At 42.2% G+C, this 25,610-nt stretch overlaps 2 protein-coding genes across 6 annotated transcripts in view; one reads left to right on the top strand and one right to left on the bottom strand.

Annotated features, from left to right (window-relative positions):
- The window catches only part of ccdc146 (coiled-coil domain containing 146), a 54,889-nt gene extending 44,130 nt beyond the window's left edge, over positions 1-10,759 (top strand). For 3 of the 4 annotated variants that reach the window (XM_086202218.1, XM_086202217.1, XM_086202220.1), the window contains 5 exons: positions 4,054-4,164; positions 4,255-4,392; positions 4,479-4,604; positions 5,523-5,645; positions 7,752-10,759. In XM_086202218.1, the coding sequence (XP_086058344.1) occupies positions 4,054-4,164; positions 4,255-4,392; positions 4,479-4,604; positions 5,523-5,645; positions 7,752-7,952 (699 nt within the window). In that variant the 3' untranslated portion in view covers positions 7,953-10,759. Of the gene's footprint in view, positions 1-202; positions 345-4,053; positions 4,165-4,254; positions 4,393-4,478; positions 4,605-5,522; positions 5,646-7,751 lie in introns of those variants that run through there. The other variant, XM_086202221.1, reaches the window with a different exon arrangement.
- gsap (gamma-secretase activating protein) overlaps positions 10,416-25,610 on the bottom strand; it is a 42,921-nt gene continuing 27,726 nt past the window's right edge. For both annotated transcript variants that reach the window (XM_086202223.1, XM_086202222.1), the window contains 7 exons: positions 22,030-22,100; positions 21,661-21,755; positions 21,054-21,173; positions 15,258-15,319; positions 13,838-13,942; positions 12,770-12,866; positions 10,416-12,672 (listed from right to left, as the gene is read on the bottom strand). In XM_086202223.1, coding sequence (XP_086058349.1) covers positions 12,572-12,672; positions 12,770-12,866; positions 13,838-13,942; positions 15,258-15,319; positions 21,054-21,173; positions 21,661-21,755; positions 22,030-22,100 — 651 coding nt within the window. In that variant the 3' untranslated portion in view covers positions 10,416-12,571. The remainder of the gene's footprint in view (positions 12,673-12,769; positions 12,867-13,837; positions 13,943-15,257; positions 15,320-21,053; positions 21,174-21,660; positions 21,756-22,029; positions 22,101-25,610) is intronic.

Genomic DNA, 25,610 nt, shown 5'->3' with positions numbered 1-25,610 from the left:
GTCCCCTTGTCTTTGAGACTCCATGTAGCCTAATTTTGAAAAGTGGTCTCATTATTTATCTTTATTATTTTACTATTAATCATGCAGGTTGACATCCATTATGTGCTTCTTAAACCATCAGGTTTTATTGAGTTGACATAATTTAAATGATATGCAAATTGCATTCTGCATGGATGCTGTCATATCTATGAATCTTTTACAGCATGCATGTGCCAAGAAAATTCTTTGTGGCCGGATGAAGAAGAAGAACGGCTGGCCGGCAGGCGGAACAGAGTCACAGATGGAGCGACAGCTACAAGAACAAATACAAATATCAACACGTGCGTACAACAGGGAGAGGAAGAGTATGAAATTGTTATGAGCAGAGAAAAAAAATTGATTGAGGAGAGGGAGAGTGGCAAAGAGAATTGGTCACATCAATCATGTAGCGTTTAACTGGCTTGGGGTGGGGTGGGTGGGGGTGGGGGGGTGCAACTCAGGCTCCAAAATCGAATTGATCAGTGTTTACTGAAGAGTGATCATCTCAGTCTGGTTATTTATTGATGACTTTTTTTTCAATTATCCAAACTATGAAATGAATCCAAACAGCCTAAATACATATTCAACAGGTTTGTTTACGCTGCAGTTTTCAATTACAACAAAATGGGATTTAGTCTTAGGTTCTGGGCTAGAATAAACTTTGGGTTAGGGTTAAGGATGAGGTTGTAATGGAGTTGATATAAGGCTTGTAATGAACGGATGAACGTCACTGACAGGTCCTCATGAGGAGAGTCATCGCCGGTGTGCATGCAAGTGTGTGCGCGTGTTTGTCAGTGTGTGTGTACGACCATTTTAAATTTTTATACTGAGGACAGTTGAGGAAAGTGGGGACAATTTGGTCGGTCTTCAATTTTTGAGACAACTTTAAAGCACATGTTTGGGGATTGACATGACTGTTTATGTGAGGTGAGGACTGAGTGTAGGTAGGCTCAGGTCAGGGGTTAAGGGGTTGGGGTCAGGTATTTAGTTTTTTGCGGTTGATGTTGGGACAGGTCAAGGGAATGCATCATCCCGCTGAATGCTCTCAGTGGCTGTGCACATGTGTGAGTGCTTGCTGCAGAATGAGGACTGTGTTTTTCACTGACAAAGTGAGGACATTTTGGTCTTCCTCACAACTTCAGAGGGCTGTTTGAGAGAGTTTAGGGTCAGGGTTGAAATAAGGTCAAGGGCCAGTGTTGGGGTTGGAAAGTAGTTCCGACGGTTAAGTTTGAGGTGGAAGGACGGGCAAGGAAATGCACGGTATCAATGGACATCTTCGCAAAGATACAAGTAAAAGGATGTTGACGCTTTCGTGTGTGTGTGTGTATTTCTTGAGATATTGGCGATGTGTCTAGGGTTACTATATTTACCTCTTTCTCCTGCTGCATTCTTATTCCCTTCTCCCCTCATTAGCGCATTGTTTGTGAACATTAAAACTTTTGTGTAATTTATGATTATTATCTTACAAAACCTTGATCCTTTGTATTTGAGAAGTAAGCCGTGCGAACTTCTTTGAGTCTATTACTGTAAATTCTTGTCTCCCCGGGACTACCTCCCTGAACAGTGTAGTATATTCTTAAATCGTAGACCTAAGGTCCCGCTCCTACCACGCATGTGAGCTGCACACTTTTTTTAACCCTACAATGACGTGTGATGAAGCTCGTGGTGTCTAAATCCAAAGCTGTCGATACTGGATCGTATTATACAACCTCAGACGAAAGTTTTTTGTTGTCAAAGTCATATTTTCTATGAAAACTGAAGATAAAGCCTGATCCAAATAGTCCGCCCTAATTTCTGTTTTCAGTATCTCTTTTCTCTCTTCTGCTTTCATATCCTATTTCTGTTTCTTTCAGTCTCATCTTCATGCTGTCTTTTCTGCTTCTCTTTGCTCTCCTTCACTTTATCGTTCTCGCCTGTCATTCTTTCATCGCTCTCTCTGAGCGTATCTTCTCCTCTCATCTCTGTCTCTTCATTTCACTCCATCAGCTGCGTTCTAACGATTTTTTTTTTTTCTCCTACAAACTCAATCACATGGTATCCATATGACTTTGAGGAAAAAGCAGCTTCGTTTAAGGGGCTGAACCCCCCCCCACCCCCACCACCACCACCACCACCACCACCACCACCACCACCACCAAAGTCGGTTTTAATCAGACTTGCTGCCTGGTTGCACCAGAGAGGCTTCATTAATCTCATGAAGTCAGGGGAAATGGGAATCATCACTTTGTTCCACGCTGTCTTTTCTGTCTAACACACTTTCATCTTGGATTCAGGCACGTGAACATACACAGGTGCATGTACACACACAGACACACACACACACACACACACATACAGTATATCTAAGGCATGGTTGGATGGAGAGACGCTGCTGTTTCATAAGGCAGGTCATGTCAGGTCAGACCACATGTGTCTTCACATTTTTCCACACCCTGTTTTTCCTTTTTCCCACTTCTTTCTTTCCCACTCTCTACAATACTTATATTTATCTCCTGCTCCTAACCCCTCAGGCATCTATAAATATTTTCTCATGAATTGTATTTTCAAAATTTCTCTCCCATCTGATCTGCACCTTTTTTTTCCTTTCTATGTTCTGCTTACATATTTTTATAGGTCCTGTCATGGCTGCTTGATCATCTCAGCTTCATATATTTTTATATCGACTATTTTTACTTTACTGTAACGAGGCCATTGCATTAACCTTCCTGTTGAGATACAGGGACTGGAGTAATTGCTCATTTCTGTCTGCTCCAGTCTTCTTTTTCGTTTTTATCTCTGTAATCTACATTATATATTTGATATTAGAGCAACCTGTATTTTTCCTGGAAGAGACAGACTTCATTCAGCAGATTTCATTTAGAAATGTTGACCTCATATCCCCTTCATGGTTCAGCATTTTCTCGGCTTGTAACTAACTTTCATTATCAATTGATTGGTTGATTTTTTTTTTCCCATTTTAACATATCCTGTTCAGGGTTGTGGGGGGGTGGAGCCTATCCCAGCTGCCTTCAGGCGAGAGGCGGGGTTCACCCTGGACAGGTCGCCAGTCCATCACAGGGCCAACACATAGAGACAGACAACCATTCACACTCACAGCCACACCTACGGTCAATTTAGAGTATCAATCAGCCTCGTCCCCTCTTGATGTCTTTGGACTGTGGGAGGAAGCTGGAGTACCAGAGAGAACCCACACAGGAACAGGAGAACATGGAGACTCCACACAGAAAGATCCTGTGCCCGAGCCGGGACTCGAACCCGTAAACTCCTTGCTGGTGAAGCGACAGTGCTGACCACTGCACCACCGTGCTGCCCCCTGTCTGCTTCCACCTTCTAGTTTGTTGTTTTATTGTAATTTTGTTAAAGAAATCTTTTAAGTTCTTCATGTCCTGACACTTTGCTATTGGGTTCACCTGCCTCCTTTACCACACCTGGCATTTCAATTTCCCAGATAACCAGAAACACAAATTAATGCAATTTGGCCAAACATCTTAAGTGGCAACACGTTAATGAATTAGTGTGTGTGTGTGTGTGTGTGTGTGTGTGTGTGTGTGTGTGTGTGTGTGTGTGTGTGTGTGTTTTTAAGGCTGGAAAAGTATTTGATTCTGACAGAAAACTTTGGTTCCCTAACCGGGCGTAAAAGTCAAGTTGTGCGTTTGAAAAAGTGATTCTGTAAATGAATTCATCAATCAATCACGTCAGCACAGTTCTTGTAACTGGTTTCATGTTTTTTTAGGTGGCGGTTAATGACATGTAGCATTACCATGCGGCTTCAATTCATCTTTCAAAATAGAGGAACACTCCATAACCCTAGTCGAATGAAAATATTAGCTTATGCTGCGACTGAAATAGCTACACTCGTATAACTCATCTTTTGTGTGTGTGTGTGTGTGTCCCCTTGATTTGATTGTGTTTGCGCTGCCTTTGCCAAAACAAAAATGTTTGGAATTTTCCCTCACAGGCACGACATTGATCAAAGAGTTATATAATTTTTTTTGACAATAAGTATCTGAATATCTAATCCTCTCTTTGTCTCAGTTGTTCGAAGCCAGAGATCAAACTCTAGGAGGCGTCAATCGAACAGTCGACTACAAAGAACTCAAAGGAATGGATCCTTCAACTGTAGAGCTGGTCAAGAAGATTGAGAGGGTAAACCGCAAAGTCACGGATGTTAATCCACGTGTGCCTGTATTGCGTCTTCTATCAAAAAGCAACGTTTGTGTGTGTCTGAAAATGTAGCTGGAGGCAAATCTCGCGCAGCGTGAGAGGCAGCTCCTTGAAAAAGAACTCCTGGTGGACCAGGTGACCCGGCTCTCAAATCCACTCCGAGAACAAGTGGACAACTGCAAAGAGGACAGGCTGGCACTGGCCAAGAAGGTAGATGAGGAGATCCACACTCGGAGATAAGACTGACACTCAGCCCAACATGTAATCATTCTTTTTTTTTTTTATCTGTCTTCCAGCTGAATGAGTTCCGAACTCAAATAATCGACACCGGTCACCGTATGATGGCCGTCTCCGCGGAACTCTCGATGAAGCAAGCTGCAGCTTTGTCTCTCCAACAAGAGATCACCGAGAAAGAGCTTCAGGTCGAACAGGGGCCCAAGGCGCTCCTTGCACAATAGCACACACCCTGTACACACAGACACACACAACTATGTGATTCCAGAGTCCAAACTGTTATCCCTATTGCACAGGCTCATCTGTCCTTCCCATTTTTTTGTTTTTTTGTTTGTTTTTACATCGTCTACTGAGTATGGGGGGGGGGGGGCATATTCCAAATAATTTCTGAGTATCATTTCCATGTTAAAATGATTCACGAGGTCATGAAAGGTCGGGGGGAAATGCTTTCTCGTGAATGAGGTAAACAATTAAGTTAGCTTGACTGCTAACAGCAGCACACTCGCTGTTGTTAGCAGTCAGGTGCTATTAGCTTCACGCGAATTGTACGTGGCGTCTTCTTTCTGCCTTCTGGAGTCACAAAGACGTGATGCAGGGGGGTAAAAAAAAAAAAGCAGAAAAAAAAAGTTGTGAATCAAAACATTTATTTGTTAGTACCTGAAAGGCAAAAACACTCTGTGGTGACATTGTTTTAATGCATACATGCAGACACCTCCACTATGTTCACCAGTGAGTCGCTTCTTTGGTCTGCTGTTTTCACAACATCTACATGATAAGAACTACAAACTAACAGCTACCAAGTTATAATGTCAAAGAGGGGAATGAACAAAAAGAAGAAATCATGTCAAAGAATGACACAAGTTCATCCGACCTTGAACTCTTCTGTGAGATGAGAGCAAATATCCTGAACAGCACGTGTGATGTGTACCTGCAGTAAGCAGAGGAAAGCAAGAAATGCAGAGGCAGAACTTTGCCCAGAGTCTGACACTAATACAGCCATCTGTTTTGGGGCACATTTTAAATTGAATCAAGCCAGGAGAGTGTCGAGCAGACCGAGTGACAGGAATACAAAGTAAATCTATCTTGCACTGTCCCTGTGTTTCCAGATGGACAGGTGCCAGCGGCGGCTGGAGCAGGGCCTGCCTCCCTGCCCTGAGATAGAAGAGGAGTGGAAGAAGATGCTGCGAGACAAGAAGAGGAGACAGAGGGACAAAGAAGAGGCAGAGAGGGTAAGAAATTACAGACGAACGCAAAGATCACCGCTCAGAAATTGATTAAAGCACCGAGGGGCAAGAAAAGAAGATAAAGTGACAAAGAAGAGAAACAGAGATGCAGCACAAGGCAGGAATCGATTAAGACTTGAAGGCACAAAAGTGCTGCTCTGTACCTGAACGTGAACATGCTGGGACTGAGAAGTGAGTTGAAACTCTTTACACATACTGCATAGGATTAGATTTGTCAACAAGCACAAACTCAAGACAAGAAGGGTAGACAAACAGATGTAGATCCTGTCCACGAAGGGCACACAAACAGTTGTGAAACCAATCCAGCTGTCTGCATCTGTTTTCTGATCTCTTTACTGCTGCCGGCCCAAAAAGACACGGAAGAAACAACAGAATTGAAACTCAAATACTTTTAAGTGTTGTTGATGGAAGAATGTAAGCGTTTCTACATTTGCTTTTTTCTTTTTTTTTCCAGAAAACTGTAAAAACATGTTTGTACACAACAAGATGTTTCTTCCTGTTTATCTATTGGCAGCTCCTGCCGGTTTTTTGGGTTTTTTTTTTTTCACACTCCAAAGCTGTTATTCCTTGTTTTGTGTGTGCACCCCTCAGATCACATGCCAGGGGATAAACTGTTCATATGCATGAGTAAATCGCCATCTCTTTGAAGTCTCTCAGATTTGGGCACAGCTAATTTGCATGCTGTTGCAGGCTGGGAGTCGAAGGCATGACTGTAATGGCGCGGGGTCATGAACACACAGGGAGATATTTTGATTTCTCGGCAGGAGGACAAATTGATTAATCAGATAAACAAAATAATGGACTGACGGTAATTTGGTCATTTGTGTTTGGGTACTACACGCAAGACTAGGCAAGCGGAGTTGAACCAAGTACACGCAGTACCTGATACACAATACCTGTGTTAAAATATACACTTTAAGGGTGGACAACATTGGTCGTTTTCCAATAATAGGTGAGGAAACTGTCCCGGATAACTTGTAGGGGTCAGGAAAAAATATCGATATTGCAATATACAATGTAGCAGTCCTTTTTTTTCCCCCCCTGATACAATAATCAATATTCCCCCTCTTAATACATTTTTCAAATTATAACTCGTGTTTTAAGCTGATTGTAAATACAATACGCAGAACAACGGAAGTGGCCAGGTAGAAGCCAACATGGCGGATGAAGGAAACACCCGGAAACTTAGAAACGGACACGAGGAGGCATTTTGTCTTCCAGACGAAAATCAGAGGGCATTGAAAAAAAAACAACAAGTTGGTCGAAGAAAATGCATTCCGCAAACCTTGTCTGGCCGTCATGAAAGAATGAGGGAAAGCAAGAAACTTGCAAGCTCACCCACCAAGACACCTGTTCCTTTACAACACAGCAAAATATCACGGTGAGTTATTTGATACGATCGCACCGTGAAGTGTTTGGTCCTCGCCGAGACTCTTCATTCAGCTTTTTCGCCAGCTAGCTGTCGTTGGTGGATGGACCAACGTACTCCAGCTGGAATGAACTTTCATTTCTTCAAAGACAAAGATTATGAAGCCCTTAACACTGCAGTATAAATTGACAAACTGCAAAATATTTAGCGTTCCAAGTTGTGATTGAAACGGGGTCATGGTTGGATAGTTCCAGGTTTATACAGGGGAATCATGGGGATTCATCACAGGTTCACTGAGATTCACTCAGTGTGCGGAGCTGCAGTGTCCTCTCAGGTGTGTTACGCATGAAGTCTGGGTTTTTGCTCTTCAGTGGAGCATCAAAGAAAGATACTGAAAGAGAAATGGAAGCACTTGTAACGTCTCCTTGCACTCCTCTTTCCCCTCCTTGTTATTCAAGCTGTAATCTGATTTTTTTTTTTTGGCACCTCCTGAAATTTTGCGCCCTAGGTAGCTGCCGAACCAGTCCTTCTCAGCACTCAGGCATGCATGTTTCAACAATTGGAAGTCTGGGAAGTCCCTGAAACAATTCTAGGCCAGCCTCTCTTCCCAGGTCCAGCGAAAGTGAATTTCTCCTTTTACATGGGTAAAATTGTGGAAAATGTGAAGTCGAATCGCCTCGCATTGAATATAAAAATTGTTTCTTAATGTTCATGTGCTGCAGCTGGCTGAAGAAGACGAGTGGATCCTGTTGCCTCATGGAGAGTACACCACAGCTGAAGCCCGTCCAAATGCCTACATCCCCGATACCGACCTGCTCCCGTTACCCAAACCCTACGGAGCTCGAGCCCCCTTCAAACCCTCCCAACCGGGAGCCACCATGAGACATATCCGTAAACCAGCGCTCAAACCTTTAGAGATATAGTGCGTATACGTTCAGATGAAGACAGATGTCAATTCATAAACTTGAGGGTGTGTTTGTTTACGCTTCATCATCTTCAGAAGCGTCCAGAAGGTTTCCTGTCACTTATTTATTGACCCATCTGCTCTCCCCGGTTCTTCCCCTTCCTCCCCTCTCCTCCTGTGTGTTTGCTTGCATCCTCACTGTCCAGCATACCTCTGCCCTTTCGTCATCTGTGTTTTCGGTACTGCATCTGTTAGCAATCATGACTACTTTTGTCTTTGTTTTGTTTTTTTTCTTACTTTACTGGCAAGAGCTTGTTAACACTCTGCCTTTAGTAACACTAAATACCTTAGGAGAGGCAGAACAGCGTGTGTGCCGGGGATGAAATGTGTGTGTATTGTAACGGGATGTCCTCCAATGAAAGGTTTTGTTTATTTCTGTACTAAGCAACACATCACCACTGTACGACTTTTGTGAGATTAATCCATTTCTCAGGGACACCGGAATATTTTTACATATTTTGCCATTTTATCCCTCGCACTTGTAACGTTGATGAATACATTGCCACGGGTTTAAGCTCTGAGCTAGGCTAAGAGTGCCAGCTTAATGCCCGAAATGATAAATGTAAATATTGAGAGGAAGATCAGGCCATGAAAGAGCATAGACAATGACAAAGAGAGAGGGGAATTTAAATGAAGAGAGCGGGAGAGAGAGAGAGAGAGAGATGGCATTCAGAAAAGGCAGTGGAGGAGAGTCAAAGGGAAATGTGGATAAAAGCAGAGCTCTAAATGAGGAAGAGAGTTGCTTACTAGCGACCAAAAAAAACCCTCAGTTTTATGCTTTTGAAGCTAAACTCCACTGAAACCCGTATCTGCTGGAGGTGAAAACTGTTTTTTTTAGGTCAGCGAACGTGTTTTGCTGCTTGTACGCACGTGCGATTGTGTACCGGGTTCATGAGGGGGAAACTATTGTGTTCACTGGAGTCACAAATACTTCCTGACTTGGGCAGATACCTGTGGGTTCAGCACATGAAGCTATTGATGAGTAGCTCAGCTTACCGAGAGAAAAAAAAAAGTGTCAAATAACGACTTTAACCTTTTTTTTAAAACATGAGGAATGGATAATCGGCTGAAACAGCTAATTGTAGCTGAAGCTTCTTAAATTTAATGGATTAAGTTGGCTGGTTAAGTAGGTATCGGACACTTAAGCTCCCTAAATTTAGTTACACTTAGCAAGCTGTAGCATTAGCATCTTAAAGGAATGGATAAATTAAAAAAAAAAAATGAGCTAATAGTGTATGGGTACGTTGTTGGAGCAGTTAGCTTAAGATGTAAACATAGCAGGTCCTGTTTTACACAGCTTGATGTAGTTTTGTTTAACAGTTGAAATAGTTAGCTAACTGTAAGTTTAGCTTCTTGAAGTCACTGATAAATATTTGAAATTGGTAATGGATAAACCCTATTAGCTTAGCATATAAATGACTTATCTAAACACACACCTTAACATTAAATATTCTCACGTGGCCTGTGTAAGAAATGCCGCTAATTGAAAAGTCGGGGTTCTGTTCGTCATTTACGTACATTCAGCACCTCTAATTGCGCCAGATCTTCTTTTCACATCAAATCAATTATTTAATACATTTAGAACATGGGAAGGTTTGGTTTATAGAAGTTTGGTAAACACAGGTGTACTACTGAGTGAGTCAACTTCTTGAAATGTCAGAGAAGCCATCTGAGCTTTCATTTATTCACCTAAGTGTGTGTGTGTGTGTGTGTGTGTGTCCATTTCAGGCTGATGCTGAGAGCTGTCAGATTAATTTAGCCCCAAAGTGTTTGTGCTTTTTTCGCCGGCTACATAACACTGACTGCATAACAGTGTGGAGGAGGCAACTGTGAGCCGAATGAGCGAGTAGTTAAAGGTTGAGAGTGTGAAATGTGGCATAAATGGTGTTTATAACTTTGCTTCCATTAACGTATGACCGCATTTAATTAAAAATCATTGCTTCTATTAATTCAGAACGAGCCTTTTATACCTACCTGTAAGATACTGACCGCAGTGCAACAAGACATGTACGTGCTTGGCGTAAGCACTTACGCATAAAAGCAAGACTGAACGTGACCGCTGCGTTTGTGACGAGTTTTAACTGGAACCGTCAAAGTCATCGTTTCCTGACTTGGCTGTAACTCTGCTGAGTCGGTACAAAACACAGAACAATCTGTGAGCTCACATGGCAAAGTTTGCAAGCTGAGATCATTTCCCAACACATCTCAAGACTGCAACGGAACTTGTTTTTGGGTTTTGTTTTTGTTTTTTTTGCCATTCAAAGGAAATTCTTTGAACGCCAAGCAAGCAGACATTTAACTGTAACCACAAAAGCCATCTGTACAGCATGTTCTTCAAAAGTTTGGCAGCAGGAGGGGGAAAAAAAAAATACAGTACAATCCATTACACAAAATTGAGAAACACAAGTGATTCAGAAATCCCTTTATTTCATTCAAAAGAATGTTGTATAATTTCTTAAACCGAATGACACAAGCAGTAAATAATCTGAGGTATTTCAGATGGTGTGTATGCCACACACACACACACACACACACCACAATCCAAGAACTTCTCCACTTACAGTAAAAGCTCAGTCATGATTGAGGGCTCACAGTCACGTTATTCAAACCAGACGTGTGCAGGCATGTGCACCGGCAGCCAAGCAGAATTTTTCTTTTTATTGTTTCAGCTTATTTCCTTATCAACCCACTACCCTCTTGTTTGGTTTTACGGTTCATGGAGCTTTTTGTATACATTTTGGAGACGTGTGCGATCAATAAATAACGACGTCACTGAAGTCGGCTCATTGTTTATTTATTAGCGCGAGCTGCTGATTCAGAGCGATCCTGTTTCCCTTTACTGAGCGGTTGTAACAAACACAATTATGGTGAAAATTAAAGGATGATAGCAATGTAGAATCTTGTGCTTTCACATTTTCTCCGTGAATGAATCTTGTCACCTGGAGACTAATCACGGCTTTGCTTCGTCAGCGTAATTACTAAACTCGAGATATCTGACGTTTTCTCGAGATGAGTCAACCCGTTATCACAAGATTACTTATCTCAAGATAACCAATTACCTCAAGATACGGCGATAATTAATCCCGCTATCTCAACATAAATAGGTTTGTTTTCTTCGACTCATTTATCTCTAAATTTGCTTGGTTTTCTTGATCTTTGGAGCTAATTACCTCAGAGGTGTCAGTTTCTCAAGATAACAGGTTGTCTCGAGCCATTCTCTACAGGTACATGAACCAGGTATCGCAATAAAACCAGATCCGTTGTCTCAGATTAACGCAAGAATTACTTGTGAGTTTGAAATACAGAAATAAAATAAAACATGACAAGCGCTGCCCTTCTCATCTTCGAATGAATTCCACTCATTAGCGAGATTTCAAGTTTGATTTCCAACGAGTTTTAAGTTTGGTGAAGTTTGACAAGCCCTTAAAGTTTCGAGAAAATTTGACTTGACGGCAGTTTTTGCAGAAAAATATATTCCAAAGTATTATTATTATTATGTGCTGCTCAGGTTATATAGCTGCAAAAGAAAAACAAAACAAACACAAAGATTTCCCTCATAAGAGCTTCAACTGATGACACTGAATGAAAATATTACATCTTCGCATTCACAAGTCGCACTCAATTTCGCTTCTCCCACATTAAAGTTCTGTTAAAACTGGAAAATCTCTCCCGTGCATCTGCTGCCTTTCGCATAATCTCCTCATTTAGATTTAGTACGAAGTCGTAATCGCCGCATCTCATTTAAAGAATCCCTGTTCATTTGTTCATCCAGTCAAACAACAGCTGAGGATCTGCTGGGGGGGGGGGGTTGTGGGGGGTGTCATTTCAAACTTTGAAAGTGCCAGTTAGCACAACAGAGTTATATCTAAACCCCCATAAAGTGCAGAAATTCGGTGTAACACAGTGTCAGCTGATGAGTGAATGGCTGCAGCAAATGACTGTGTCTGCAAAGCTTTTGTCAGCATGTAATCAAGTTGATGGGGTGCCGCATTACAGGAGGCACAGCAGGATAAACAAGCGTGTTTGATTTATAAATACTGTTTGCAGTATTTACTATGTTCATAAATTGCAAGGGGCGGAATGTGGAGAAGTTGGGGAGGTAAAGAGAATTGTTGTTGTTGCTGCAAGAATTTTGAGATCGTATAAATAACTGTGTGCGCTTATCGATTTTCAGTGAGCGTTTTGAAAAGTGTTTCCTTAAATTAAATCCAATCGCTAACCTGGAAATTGTAGCAAAGTTTTGGTGCCGCTGGTTCCTCACACGCCACACTTTGGTGGTAGTCCATCCATTCTGCGTTCCGCCTTTCATTTTTGGGGGGCGTCCCCATCCATCCTGCCCTTCATCTCTCCTTCATTTGTCATCAAACAGTCAGAGCTGCTTTATGTCTGCGCCTCCTTTTAATCCTTCCATTCATCTCTCACTCCTTGCCTTACGTCCCTCCATCATCCAGCCATCCGCTCTGTCCTCAAGGCCCCCAGTCAATGACCGTTCACTCCAACACAATTTCCCCCTCATCTTTTTCTCCCTCCTTCCCACTGTCCAACCATTCATCCATCCATCCATCCGTGGTTGACTCTTCATTTTTCCTCAAAACCCAGCAGAATGAGAGTTTGCTTCAGAGCCGTCTCCTCCACGAACCTGGAATCCACGTTCTCCTGCCCCTCGAACGGGTTGACAGCTGGAACACAGGAAGCACACACACACACACACACACACACACACACTGTTTTAATCCTCCAAAGGCCTCTGTATCTAAAGCAGGCAGGATACACTACCTTGTTCCTCGATATCAGAGAGTATTTTTGCCAGATATGTGAGAGGCAGGAACTCGGGTCTGAAGCCTGGTTTGTCTCTGCTGGTGAACGCAAGTCCCTGAGAAAGAAGAAGGACGGAAACAAAAAAACAAAAACAGAACTGCAGGCTTTCAGAGATGCACTCAGTCAAGACCTTAACACACTTGTTGGCAGGCGTGTATGCCCTCGCAAATGAGCTGTCAGAAACCGGCCAATAGCATCATTAAGGGGATAGATGCTGTCTGATTATAGCTGGAGTCGCTCTTGTAACAGATTTCACGGGAAAGGTCAAAGAAGATATTCATTTCTGCGAGTACAACATTGCGGAAGAAATAAGGAGTCCCTTTTTGTGGTGATTTGAAGGCTTTGGCTGCAGTTTTTATTGTTTGTTGATGTGTTATTATCTGAATTATCATTTACTCTATAAAAAGTAATAAAACAGGTGGTGATGAATCATCACACCTCATCCCCGAGTGTCCGTACGGACGCCTCACAGTACCCCTAGCTCCCACACTTTGATTAATTAGGAGCCACAAATTAATAAAACTTTGGGAACGAGTTAAATTTTGTAGAGACGTATTAGACAAAGCATGGGAACGAACTATGTTTTGGTTGTGGATGAATCAAAGCAGGGGAGCAGGTTTAATCTCGCTCTATCCAGAGGTAACTTGTGGGAACAAATTATAGCTTGTGGCCACGGATAAATCAAAGTGCGGGAACAAATTACAGTTTCGTAAAACATGGGAAGAAGTTGTAGCTTGTGGGCGCGAATGATTCAGATTGTGTGGTCCTAGCTTGTGGCTGACGATGCTTCAAAGCGTGGGAACTACTTACTGTATGTTACTTGTGTTTTCTCTCTCTATACTGGGACTACTTTTTCTCTTATTGACTCAATTAACATTCAGCAGTTAAGTGGACTGAAATGTCTAGAATGTTCATGTGCACATACTTCTCTGCAGTGTGTGTGTGTGTGTGTGTGAGAGAGAGAGAGAGAGAGAGAGAGCGGATGGGTGTTTTCTTAGCAGCATGTGTGACGCACTGTTCTGTTACCTTGTTTTTGTTGTGCTTCTCCAGCAGAGTCCTGACATAATCTCTGGAGATGGAAGCTGAACTGACAGGATGATCCCACATATGGTAAATCCTCTGCTCCATGGGCTTCAGACAAACACACACACACACACACACACACACACACACACAAAGTCATATTTCATCAATTGAGATGACGTTAACTTCCATTTCCTGAAGACTTACTCTAACCTCACGTAGCCTTATGCCGATCCTAAAATTCAGTGATTTACATCATGAGAACTTTATTTTTGTCCCCAAAAGAGAGGCAAGTCCCTAAGATGAATGACTGTAATAAATAAATTTATGTTCCCGTAACATCAGGAATACCTGATACACACACAAACACACACATCAATTTTGGGTGTGTTCCCTTCAAAAATATCCCAGGAGCATGTGAACATCTGTCCACTTCTATTTTGGGATCCCGTCCATAGAAATCGTATTTTTCAGTGCTGTGAAATGTACAACCCTGTAATAATTAATAGAAAAGCACAACTACAAGCAGCAGTTTCTCCTTGAGGCTTCTTTTCGTCCGGTTCCAAACATGCTGCCAGCTCGATAGAGCGCTGCTCATTTAGCGATCGAAGGTGGAAGCCATGAAATGTTTGTAGGCCTTGTAAGAAGAAGTTTTGCTCATGCCAAACTCTTTGCAGGGTCAAAAAAGGAGCTCTTAACTAAAAAAAAAAAATCCTTTTTAAAGTGAATATGATGAGCTAACAAACAGATTCAGTATTTGTTTTGTTGAGGTAAAACATTCAAACCGTTCAAATCTTCACCCAGCATGACTAATATGTATTATCACGGGAGGAACGAATCCCCTAGCATGGACCAACACCTCCTGTTTTCAAACTGGGGAGCGTGCGCGCGTTTGTGTGTGTGTGTGTGTGTCTGTGCGGACCTGTTAAATCTCCTGCCTGCCAACGAAAGTCTGACGGGGCAGGAAACAGAACGGAGACACAAAACACTCAACATTCCTCTGATCACAATGCGGACGGAACACTCACACACACCTACAGATGCTGTACCAACACACAAACACGTGGAAGTTACACAAGAGTAACAGACACATACACACAGAGACACACACACACTCGAGGTTACACAAGTGCTGTGTGATTGGCTTGAGGGAAATGAGACCTAAAATAACTTCTTAATTGGACCAGAATGGGAAGTTCCAGGAGAGAAGCCTTCGAGAGAAGATCAAAACTTCCCCTCGTAGATAGATGGGATTATAATAGCCTCGTGCATTCTTTTACCCCCTTTATACCATCCAGGTGGAAAAATACACTCCAGCCAAGCACTTGTGTAGTTCACCTTCAAATTAAGAGTTCAATTTTTGGAAGCAAATAAATCAGGTCTTTTCCTTTTCGACTAAAACCATTCTTGTTTTGACACGTACCCCAGGGAGTCGCTTCAGAACGCTGAACTTGAGTTTCTCGTTGGCATCGCTGTTGTCCAAATCTGAGAAAAGAGAGACGACGTGGTGTCTCAGTGTTCTGGATATACAAGTTCACGGTTTCAAATAGTTGAGAACATGGGAAAAGAACAGTTGAACCCCCCCCCCCCCCCCCCCCAAAAAAAATGTGTGGTCTGGTCTCAAAAGCCAAGTTTAGGAAGCGACTTTCCGAGGTATAGGATGGCTTGCAGAGTTCACGCTATACGGTTGTCTTGAGTCAGGAACCTTTGAAGATCCCGTGAAATGACAAAAGAACATTTATGCCCCTGAATTAACAGCTTGTCTAATTTATGTGTTCATGGTGAAAACTGCCTGCGACGGACTGGCGAACCGTCCAGGTCCAGCTGAGATAGGCGGTATAGAAAATGGATGGAGGGAGGGATGGATGGATGGATAGTGAAAACTGCACGACGTAGCAGCGAGCGAACAAACCCAACACAGACAACACAACAGACTCTACAAAAGAACAAAGCTGCAGAAACAAACAGTTACGTGTGAAGTATCTCCAAGGGTCCGTGAATCAAACCTTGATCCGAGTGTGCGTGCGCGTATGTGTGTATAACCACAATAATACACGTGGCCAACGTTATGATAGGAGACTCCATTTTAAACATGAATCCGGCAGAACTGCTGAATTATGATTGACTAGAATTCAGTTGTAATCCTGCGAGAAGACAGCCCCCACAAACTTCAAGTGAGGGTCATTTTTTTTTCCCCTCATGCGCAGACGACGCACCTCTTTTTCTTGCAGTCGCGCACATTTATTAGAGAACAACCTTTTCTAACTCCTCACCTATCCAAGCCAGCGACTGGGAGGTAAGCCGAGGTGAAAAATTAGGATGACCACTCCTGCAAGAATCAGGTGGTGGTTGAGGTGGTGCTCTGAGCGGTGTATATTTGTTTTGTAGTTTCCACCCACTTCCTGACCTTCTACATGCTACTTATCAGAAAAGGAGTCAAGCGAAACCGAAATGCCTGATGAGAAACGGCCAAGAATGACTGAACTTTTCATTCGTATAATCGCCGTCCCCCTGCTTGGTCCTCCTCTCGTTCTGCTCCCCTTTGTGGAATCAGAGCACCTCTTTATTTGAGTTAGACGCTGACATTTCTGGAATGTTTTCCAAGAGTCCATTTCACTGCCTTTTTACAGGGCAGAAGGCAGCGCCGAGAAAGACTCTCTACGCCACTAAATGACACCTAATATCATCCTGTGTTTTTCTGCTTTCCTTGGATGTTTGAGCTTCACTCTGCAGTATTATATTCTGCTGTTTTCATGCCTTGTGGTGGTCCTGGTCGTCCGCTTGTTTTGATGCTTATTTTGTTTATTGCCTGCACCTGTGTTAATCAGTCCTCATTGTTGCTTCTGTCTTTCAACCACCTGCTTGCTCCATATTGTCTCGCTGTATTTTATTTTCATGGTTTCTTTCTCTCCTCTCCTGTTCAGTCTCGTCTCCCCGTGTAGCGTTCTGAGTTTCCTCCCACTGTTAAGATTCCCGAGACCCGGCTTTGAACTTGTTAATTATGGTAATAAAAATCCGTTCGTCAGCCAGCTGATTATTTGGGTCCACCTGTCTCCACTCATCAAGCACAATGATGCCGCCGCTGCGGAGTTTTAGACACAGACAGCTGTTTCTACATTCATCTGCTGAAAGAGAAAGTGGTCCCTGTGTTCACTGCAAATCTGAATTTCAAGCCCGTACATATAGAAATATGATTTCTGACATCTTGAATGCCTTTTGGAACCAACCGGGGGCCGGTATTCAACTTACATAAGAACGATGTGGAAACCTGAGACCTGCAGAGCTCAGACACTCAGAGAAGTAGACGACCTCTTGTATCCAGCACTTTTGAAACGAATGATATTTGCACGGTTATCTGGTGTACTTTGGAGGGAGCAGGAGGAATAGTGAGGATTTTGGTAGAACTGCACTTTTGCAGAAAAGAAAAAAAAAAACATAGCACATACATTGTTAGAAATTTGGCATTTTATGCGCATCTTTCAAATCAAAATATCTCATTTGAAATTAAGATTATTTTGTCTAAAATTTCTTTTGTTTTTACATTCCGTTTTTTTACTTGATCTACAGTCGCTATTATACAATACATAGACATACAGATAGATAGGTATAGATCTATATACAGATAAAATATATATATATGTATGGATTATTTGACCCTCACAAAGAGAGAGTATGAAATTGTTTAAAAAGGGAATATCAACACAACAAAACCCCGCCTTTCATTTGAAAGGAATTCTTATAATATTCCGAGAGTGCTTACTGCCTTCAAGATAAAAATCTTGAAAATTAAGGACATTCCTAGCGGTATTTTTATGGCTTTTATTGCACAATAAAAACAAACTTAGAACTGCTTGTATACTTAATTTATGTAACAAGTACTTGTGCATATCACTGGAAATGTCAAGGAGATAAAGTACATTGTACGTTTAACAGGGATGCAGCTTCTCTAATTCTGCTGGTTCAGCACCCAACAGATGGAAGCACAAGAATTGTGCGTGTTAGTGTTTTGCAATTTTCTGTAGTTTTGGGGAAGCTGAATCACTATCATATCTTGGATATTTACTTGATGTGAAGTGCAAGGGATGTTTAAATGTGTGATTTTGCAAAAATAAGATGATTTGAAGTACTACATCAGGGTATAATGACGCGGAGCAATACTTCTACATATACTACATCATATTACGTCAAATATCTTGTATGCACATAGTAGTATTCCCAGGTTTTAGACTTTCTTTGCCTTTATCCACAGAACCGATAAAATTGCCATCATTTCATCAGATGAGTGCCGTCCTGTTTTTTTTTTTTTTTACACATAATGCCCCAAACTTTCATTAAAAAGTTGTTCACATAAGCTTGCAAGTGGAGCGCATTTCTATCTGAGCTGAGAGATCGATTGCTGTTGAGGCAGAAGCCTCAGCGGAACAGCTGGCATTAAGCGAGATTGACTGATTCGCTCGTTCGCTCTTCACTCAAATCTGATATCAAATTGCAAAAAATCAATAAATGACCTTTCTGATTTCGCTGGTGTTTCCACAAATGTCCTTAAACTTGTTGTTGTTGTTGTTGTTGTTGTGGAGTATCATTCTTCATAGCTTTGCAAATGTGCCCAATAATTGTTTCCTTCTTAGCTGAAGGAGCATTTCTGCAAAGTGCTGACTGAGGAGTTAACTTGACGGCCCCCGCAACACAACTACAACTGTTTGAGCCTGAATCCTGTCTAACCTTTTTAAAGATGTACAGCGGCTGATCCAGATACAATTAACCCAAATTCCCCTGCTGATCTAATTAAGGCAATATAGATTTTCTTTAGAGCAGGTCCATCTAACCGCCCCACTAACGCTGCTCAATCATCTCATAATATTTCTTGTGAATATGGATTTTCCTTGTGAACCATATATCAAAACCATAATCCTGAAGACTGGAATGGTTTCACTAATTTGTGAGTTTTAGGGCAAATATCTCCAATCCCTTTCTTGTAAAAGACAGATTGAGATTTATCGACAGATCATTTAAATCCTCAAACAACTTTACTGACAGCTCCCTTGACTTTTTAACTTTCAATTCCTTCACAACTTAGCCAAATGCTTATTTATGTAATTCATATGAATTGAAGACACAAGGACTGCTTTAGCTGTCTTCACACCTCACACAAAGTTTGATTACATAATTATGGGGTCATCTGGGGCGGTGGGTTCAAGTTTAGGTCTGCTATTGACGGGGATTATGAATGCTAACCACCTACATATCAAAGGCTGCGAGCGTTTAGAGCATGCTAACAATGTAAGCTAGCTGAGAGTGTGACCAGACGGATTGCTCATGTTGCACCAGTAAGAAAAAAACCTACTCGCGCAAAGTTATGTTTAGTTTTAACCTTGACTGAAATGTCTCTGTAGTTATGAAACATGAGCTGTTGTCAGAAATGTGATCTCCTGCGAGCTGAGCTAAGCTAAGCTAAGCTAAGCTAACTAGCAAGCCTTGACACTCACCAGCAGCTGTAACGTCAGAAAATTGCGCAACCAAAGACTTGAATGACTAAACACCTATATTCTTGCCTAAAAATAATTGAAATGTACGTAAAAAGTAATAATAGTACATCAACAGCAGTAGTGCACGTATTCTGAAAGAGAATACTCAAGGACTATGTTCCTGAGGGATGAATAAACACAAAAGAACGAGTGTTCAAACTTGCACGAAGAACACAAATAACAATAATCTAGGGACCAAACTCCTGCAGATAAAGTGAGGGCAGAAAATTCCCTTGGCAGTAAGCGTGAACACAGCTATACATGGCTTTCATTGATTCGTAGAACCTTGATAAAAGTACCAAATACACATTACTACCGATACTTTCATCATCTAATGTGAACAAGACCCTTCTTTTACATCATGTCGCATGAGTTTTCCAGAGCACCCTCTCAGTTTGTTTACCTAGTGTCAGATACCAGGTATACAAAGGCTCAAAAGTACTACATCCGCCTCTATATCCCCTCTCACATGGTGCCTTCTACAGTCAGTCTCTATTATCATTCTGGCCATGGTTTTAAACGTGTGATGATGTTAGGGTTAAAGGCCTTCATCCCTCCGAGGATTTTTGATCATAAGCGCTTCTTTCTAGTGGAAGCTTGCCTTCCTCGGATACCTCATTATACAGTTATAGTAATTATGCCAATGCAAACACAACTCAGATTGGCTAACTTTGTACAGCCTATTCCGTCCTTCCCTGCAGTCGACCTTTTACGTTTACTCAAGGCCTTTCTGAACTCAAAGATAATAAAAGGCCCATCTAGAATACTGTGGTCCTTTCCTTGTATACATTAGCATATCAATCTAATGTTTGCTGTCTTCTTATCTTACCTTCCTCTGTTGAATTACCTGAGGTTTAAGGAAACTCCTGGATAACATGTTTGTTTCCTATATATAAAACCAAAAGGAATTTCTTTCCATTTTTATCACACTGAAAGATTCCTACCCTATCTGAGGACCCTGATCTTTTTAAACATTCCCAATGGTTTCTCTATAAAGCGTTAGTGTTTTATCTTTTCTTAATTGAATGGGATCATTCTTCATTCCAACATCTTACCTTTACTTATACTTTCCCAGTAGCTTCGGACACTCCCTTTATTGCTGTTGCAATAATGTTGTCATTATTTCATCGACTTGTCCGAACAGAGCGATCTTGCATAATACGGCATTAAAAACACGCAATCTTTTACTGGCAGGAAATCTTGTGTTTACAATGGAAGAGGAGGAAACGCAAAACGCATCACTGCCTTGGTCAATAATTTTGTGCCGTGATTCATAAACATAAAATTCACAGGGTGATATGAAAAACATGGGATAACCAGGTTTATCCATACAGGCAAAGCAAAAACAATGACACTGGGCACTGGAAAAGGTGTATTGCAAAATGTTTGCCAAAAGGCATATGAAGAGTGTGTGTGTGAGTGTGTGTGTGTGTGTGAATGTGTATACCTGTTTTTTGTTACCTATGGGAGACCTTTTTCTCTTTATCAGGACCCCTTGTCCTCATGGGGACAAAAGACCTGTCCTAACATGTCACAACCTAATTTATGAGTTCCTGGTTAAAGTTAAATTGAATGGGTATCTTGACTGTCTTGGCTTGGGTTAAACTGTTCATATGAACTGGAGTCAATGGAATGTCAAAACAGGTAGACGTGCGTGTGTGTGTGTGTGTGTGTGTGTGTGTGTGTGTGTGTACCTGTCATGAGCCGAGACACAAATGTTTCAGTGAGCAGCAGGAACCCCTGGTCGATGTACTGTAGGAAGGTGTGAAGAGGGAGGCAGCGCACCGCCAATACTGCTAACAGTGTGTGATAACCTGAGAAGAGTCGGGGGGGGGGGGGGGTTCAGGGGAAAAAAATTTGGCTTTAGAACAGTATTATGAAATAAAGCTGCCTCCTGTACCGGTAGCAGAAACAAACACACCTGTTTTATTGATGTCCCCCAACAGAGCCTGACTCAGCAGTTTATCAACTTCACACTCGCGTTCTCGACGCACCTGCTGCTTCCTGTCGTTTTCTCTTTCACGGGATTCGAACTTGAACTCAAAAACAGCAGCTAAACACTCCGACGACACGATGTGAGTGTGTTACTGGGAAGGGGGATTTTCTACCACAAATGAATTCAAATGATTGAAAATGTATTCACACTCTGCTTCACCCATGTCTACACTATGCTAATGCTAAACATATTTTTGGTTATATTAGTACAGAGCGAGTCTGTTGTCCCTGAGTGCACACATTGTTATTCTGGATGAGATCGAGACAGACTGGATTATAACAGCTAAAGGACTGTGTGGATCGTACCAGGTGGGAGGGGCAAGCAGAGACCCCTCGTGGCTTCCAGGATCCGACACATGAAGTGAAACACGGACCAATCTGCCGGACTGCCCTGCTGTGTGCTAAAACACACACACACGCAGAAAAAATTTGAACAGGAATGTTACATAAGCGCATGTGAAGAGGGGTTGTCGGCTATTCACACATGCAGAAACACACACACACACACACACACTTGCAGAAGAGAGGGAGAGATGGTGGGGGGGGGGGTCTGGCGCACACATGCGTGAAGATGAACGTGCACATTCTGTCAGCGCTTTATACATTGTATCATGTACATTAGTTATGACTGAGAGGAGATACACACATCGACAAAAAGGGAGGAGTGGTACTCACAAGCACAGAACACGAGGGCCAAGTTTGTGCTTCAGCCAGACGGATTCCAGCATGTGTCTGATGAGCTCCAGCTACACACACACACACACACACACACGTTAGTACTTTGGATGGCAATTAGATTCAAATGAGATATTTTCTTCCACTTTTAGCTGAAGGCAAAATCCTGGACATGTTTCACCATCTTGAGACCAGAAAAAAAGGCAATTTTTTGGTCTTTTTTTCTTAACTTCCTTTTTTCTCTTTTTTCTTTTCCTCTCCTGTACTTCAATTTCAGTTTCAGTGAACGAGAGTGATGCAGTGGATCGGCATGCACGCACACAATCACCCACATCATTTCACCATACATTTGTCAGTATCCGGAATCATTTGCCTGCAATTGACTCGTCTAGAATGCGCCTGCCGCATGCTGGAGCAGACGCACACGCACACACACGGACACACACATACACACCCACTCTCACACACATCTCCTGTAGAACAACAGGATGATCATTTTCCTTCCGAAACGTTGACGGTAAAGCCGTTCTGTGACCTTGACGGGGAATTTCAATTAGCTTCACTTATATAACTTGACAAAAATATTTAAAAAAAGAGGTGTCAACGACAGACAGACATTTAATTTCCTGCTTGTCTTATCTTTCTATACTTTCAACACTTATTTTTAAAGGGTGTGACATTGGATAAACCTCGACAAAATAATATCATTTCATACCAGCCATACTAAAACAGTCACATAGAGGTAAACTCTAAAAAGGATGGTTGCCAGTTCAAGGACTAATACACAGAGAAGGTTTACTGATTGGATGAATACGAATAAAGGTCCTAAAATAATGATAATTATTTTTATTTTGTCATATTTGGCTGTTTTCACACTACACTGCGTAAATGTTCTTTAATTTCCCTCTATTGTTTCACTTTTTTGTTTAGCTTTTGTTTATCTTGAACTTTGATATTTTTGCCCGTTTCGTCAATGCAAAATAAATTAAAACCGTAAAGGTGAAAATGGTGGTGGAAGCAGCTCTGTCTTTGCTCCGTTAGATGCATACACTCGTTTGTTGTTTTTTTTTGCGTAACGCTTCGAAAATTATACATTAATCCATCCATTTTCTTCCATTTATTCCTGTTAAGGGTTGTGGGGGGCTGGAGCCTATCCCAGCAGCTACAGGCGAGAGGCGGGGTTCATCCTGGACAGGTCACCAGTCCATCACAGGGCCAACACATAGAGACAGACAACCATTCACACTCACAGTCACACCTACAGTCAATTTAGAGTATCAATCAACCTCGTCCCCTCTTGATGTCTTTGGACTGTGGGAGGAAGCTGGAGTACCAGAGAGAACCCACACAGGAACAGGGAGAACATGCAGACTCACACAGAAAGATCCCGTGCTGGAGCTGGGACTCGAACCCGGAACCTTCTCGCTGTGAGGCGACAGTGCTGACCACTGCACCGCCGTGCCACCTATACTGTACATTCACTGTCTTACAAAAACAAAGAAACTCTGATCTGTTTCGTGTCGCGAACCCAGCCCTCAAGATCAGCAAGAACAGATTAATAAAAGTATGAAGCTGAGCTATTTTGTTTTCAGGTGAACATGAAGCTGCAAACTCATTGCCAGTAATCCCTGTGTGACTTTTATTACAATAGACCCGGCGGTTTGTCTTAATGAAAGAGAATTTGACAAAGAGACTGAATTTACTTGTGTGAGTCCCCTGCTGAGAAAGTTTTAATAACCTTTGCTAGAGACTAACTTTTCTGCTGCATCATTAAAAATATCCCGGCCTTCTTGAAATCATTTCATTGCTTTCGATACGTATTCTTGCTTCAAGTCATTCATTGTCGGCTACTTGGGTTATTCTTTGTGCCGACACTGGTTGTCTTACAAAAGGGATGTATCCGTAGCAACCCAGACAGGAAATACATAACTATGACAATAATGTACTGTAGAGCTGTAATCTATCATAACAGAAATTCCCTGGCTCTTAAAAACCCTTATCTATTCACCCACAACTTCTCCCCCGTGTCAGTGGAGCTATTAGTCTAAATAAGCAATGACAAGAGGAGGAGATGCTCTTTATTTGAGGAACAGAATTGAGCCTTCTTAGAAACCACCCTAAGTTTTTACAACGTGAGTCAGTGTGAGCCTGTGAGTTAGAAGACTGTTCTTTTACCTAAAACGCCCCTCGGGGAGGTGTCTTAAAGATCCTGGTGAGAGGGTGTTTTAATAAATCCAGCTCCCAGGATGAAGAAGTTTTTCAGTGTCACTGAACTGAATAAATTCAATGATCACCGCCTTTGTCTGTGGGACGGAAATGTCAAAACGATTACAGACATCCCTATTTCTATTAAACCCTACTTTTATTTTGAGTAGGACTGCATAGGCTTAAGCCAAAGACTTAAGCAGCGGTCTCAGCTGGCTGAGCCTTCCACTGATGCGGCTGTGAGTAGCGAGGATTACTCTGTAACCTCAGCCAAGGCGAGGAGGTTATGGGATCTGAGCAGTTAGTTGGTTTGTCTATGAGCATGGCTGCATGAAAACTTGATCCGATTTCAACAAATGTGGTGTTAAGGGTGTAACATAGGGGCGAAGATGAGTCCAACAAAGGCAAATCTAAAGGTAAGCTTCCGGCGCTGTCGGGACCAGAACAAAACAAACCACAATACATGTTCTACCTTTAAAAAGAACCCTACTTCTTTAATATAGAAAGACACCATGAAAAAAGTGGAGGATGACTTTTGAGACAGCTTTCTCTACTGCCCCATCATTAGCTTTCACTGCAGCTAAGCTAATTGTTCAGATGAGGTTCTGGAGGCTATCATTCACCTTGCCTGGCTCAAAAGTGATGGACAATAAGCATATTTACAAAAAGTTGGCACGTTCTTCAACAGCAGGCTTTCACAAAAAGACACCAGGCTTTCCTTTCTCCTATTTACAACCAAGTCCTTTCAAAACTTCCCCAAAGAGCTCAGCTGAAAGACCCATGTGGAACGGCTGATGCCAGCACAGCCCATTAGCATCTGAGTGGTCGGTGAAACTCCCTAACGACCACCCCTGAAACTCCCTGACACCGCACAACGACTGTCGTTTGGGGAGGCCAGGTGAGTCTCGGGAGGGTCGTTTCCACCACAATAGCACTGACCACTCCCACATAGGTTTATAAGCTGGAGTTTCCACACTCTTCACTAGAACTGAAGAAGCCTCTCGGATGAGAGGTGAAACGTCTTCAAGATAAACTTACGTCCAGTTGACCAGATTTACTTCGCTTCGACACCAGGCTAATTTTTCCCGAAGGAGAGGAAGAACCTATAAAATTTGAGGGCGGGTCTGTTTAAAGCGAACACATTTTCCACGCCCTTGACATTTCCTCGTTCTATTTACTAAGTAGCCTCTTAAGTTCTTAACAAATGCAAGCTGGTGAATCATTCCTCTGTCTGGTTCAAAAACAAGAACATCCTGATACACATAGGGTTTGGGTGATTTTTCAGCCATGACGGAGGTCAGTTCCATAAAGCTCCCTGAACATGGTGCATCCCCCATACAACTCCTGCCGCAACCTTGGGCTGATTTATGACTGTT

The sequence above is a fragment of the Aulostomus chinensis genome, chromosome 4, assembly GCF_037954235.1.
Source record: "Aulostomus chinensis isolate RoL2024-O1b breed Wild chromosome 4, RoL_Achi_v1.0, whole genome shotgun sequence".
Taxonomy (NCBI): Eukaryota; Metazoa; Chordata; class Actinopteri; order Syngnathiformes; family Aulostomidae; genus Aulostomus; species Aulostomus chinensis.
Note: the sequence above shows the minus strand (reverse complement) of the source record. Positions and strands in the feature narration are given on the sequence as shown.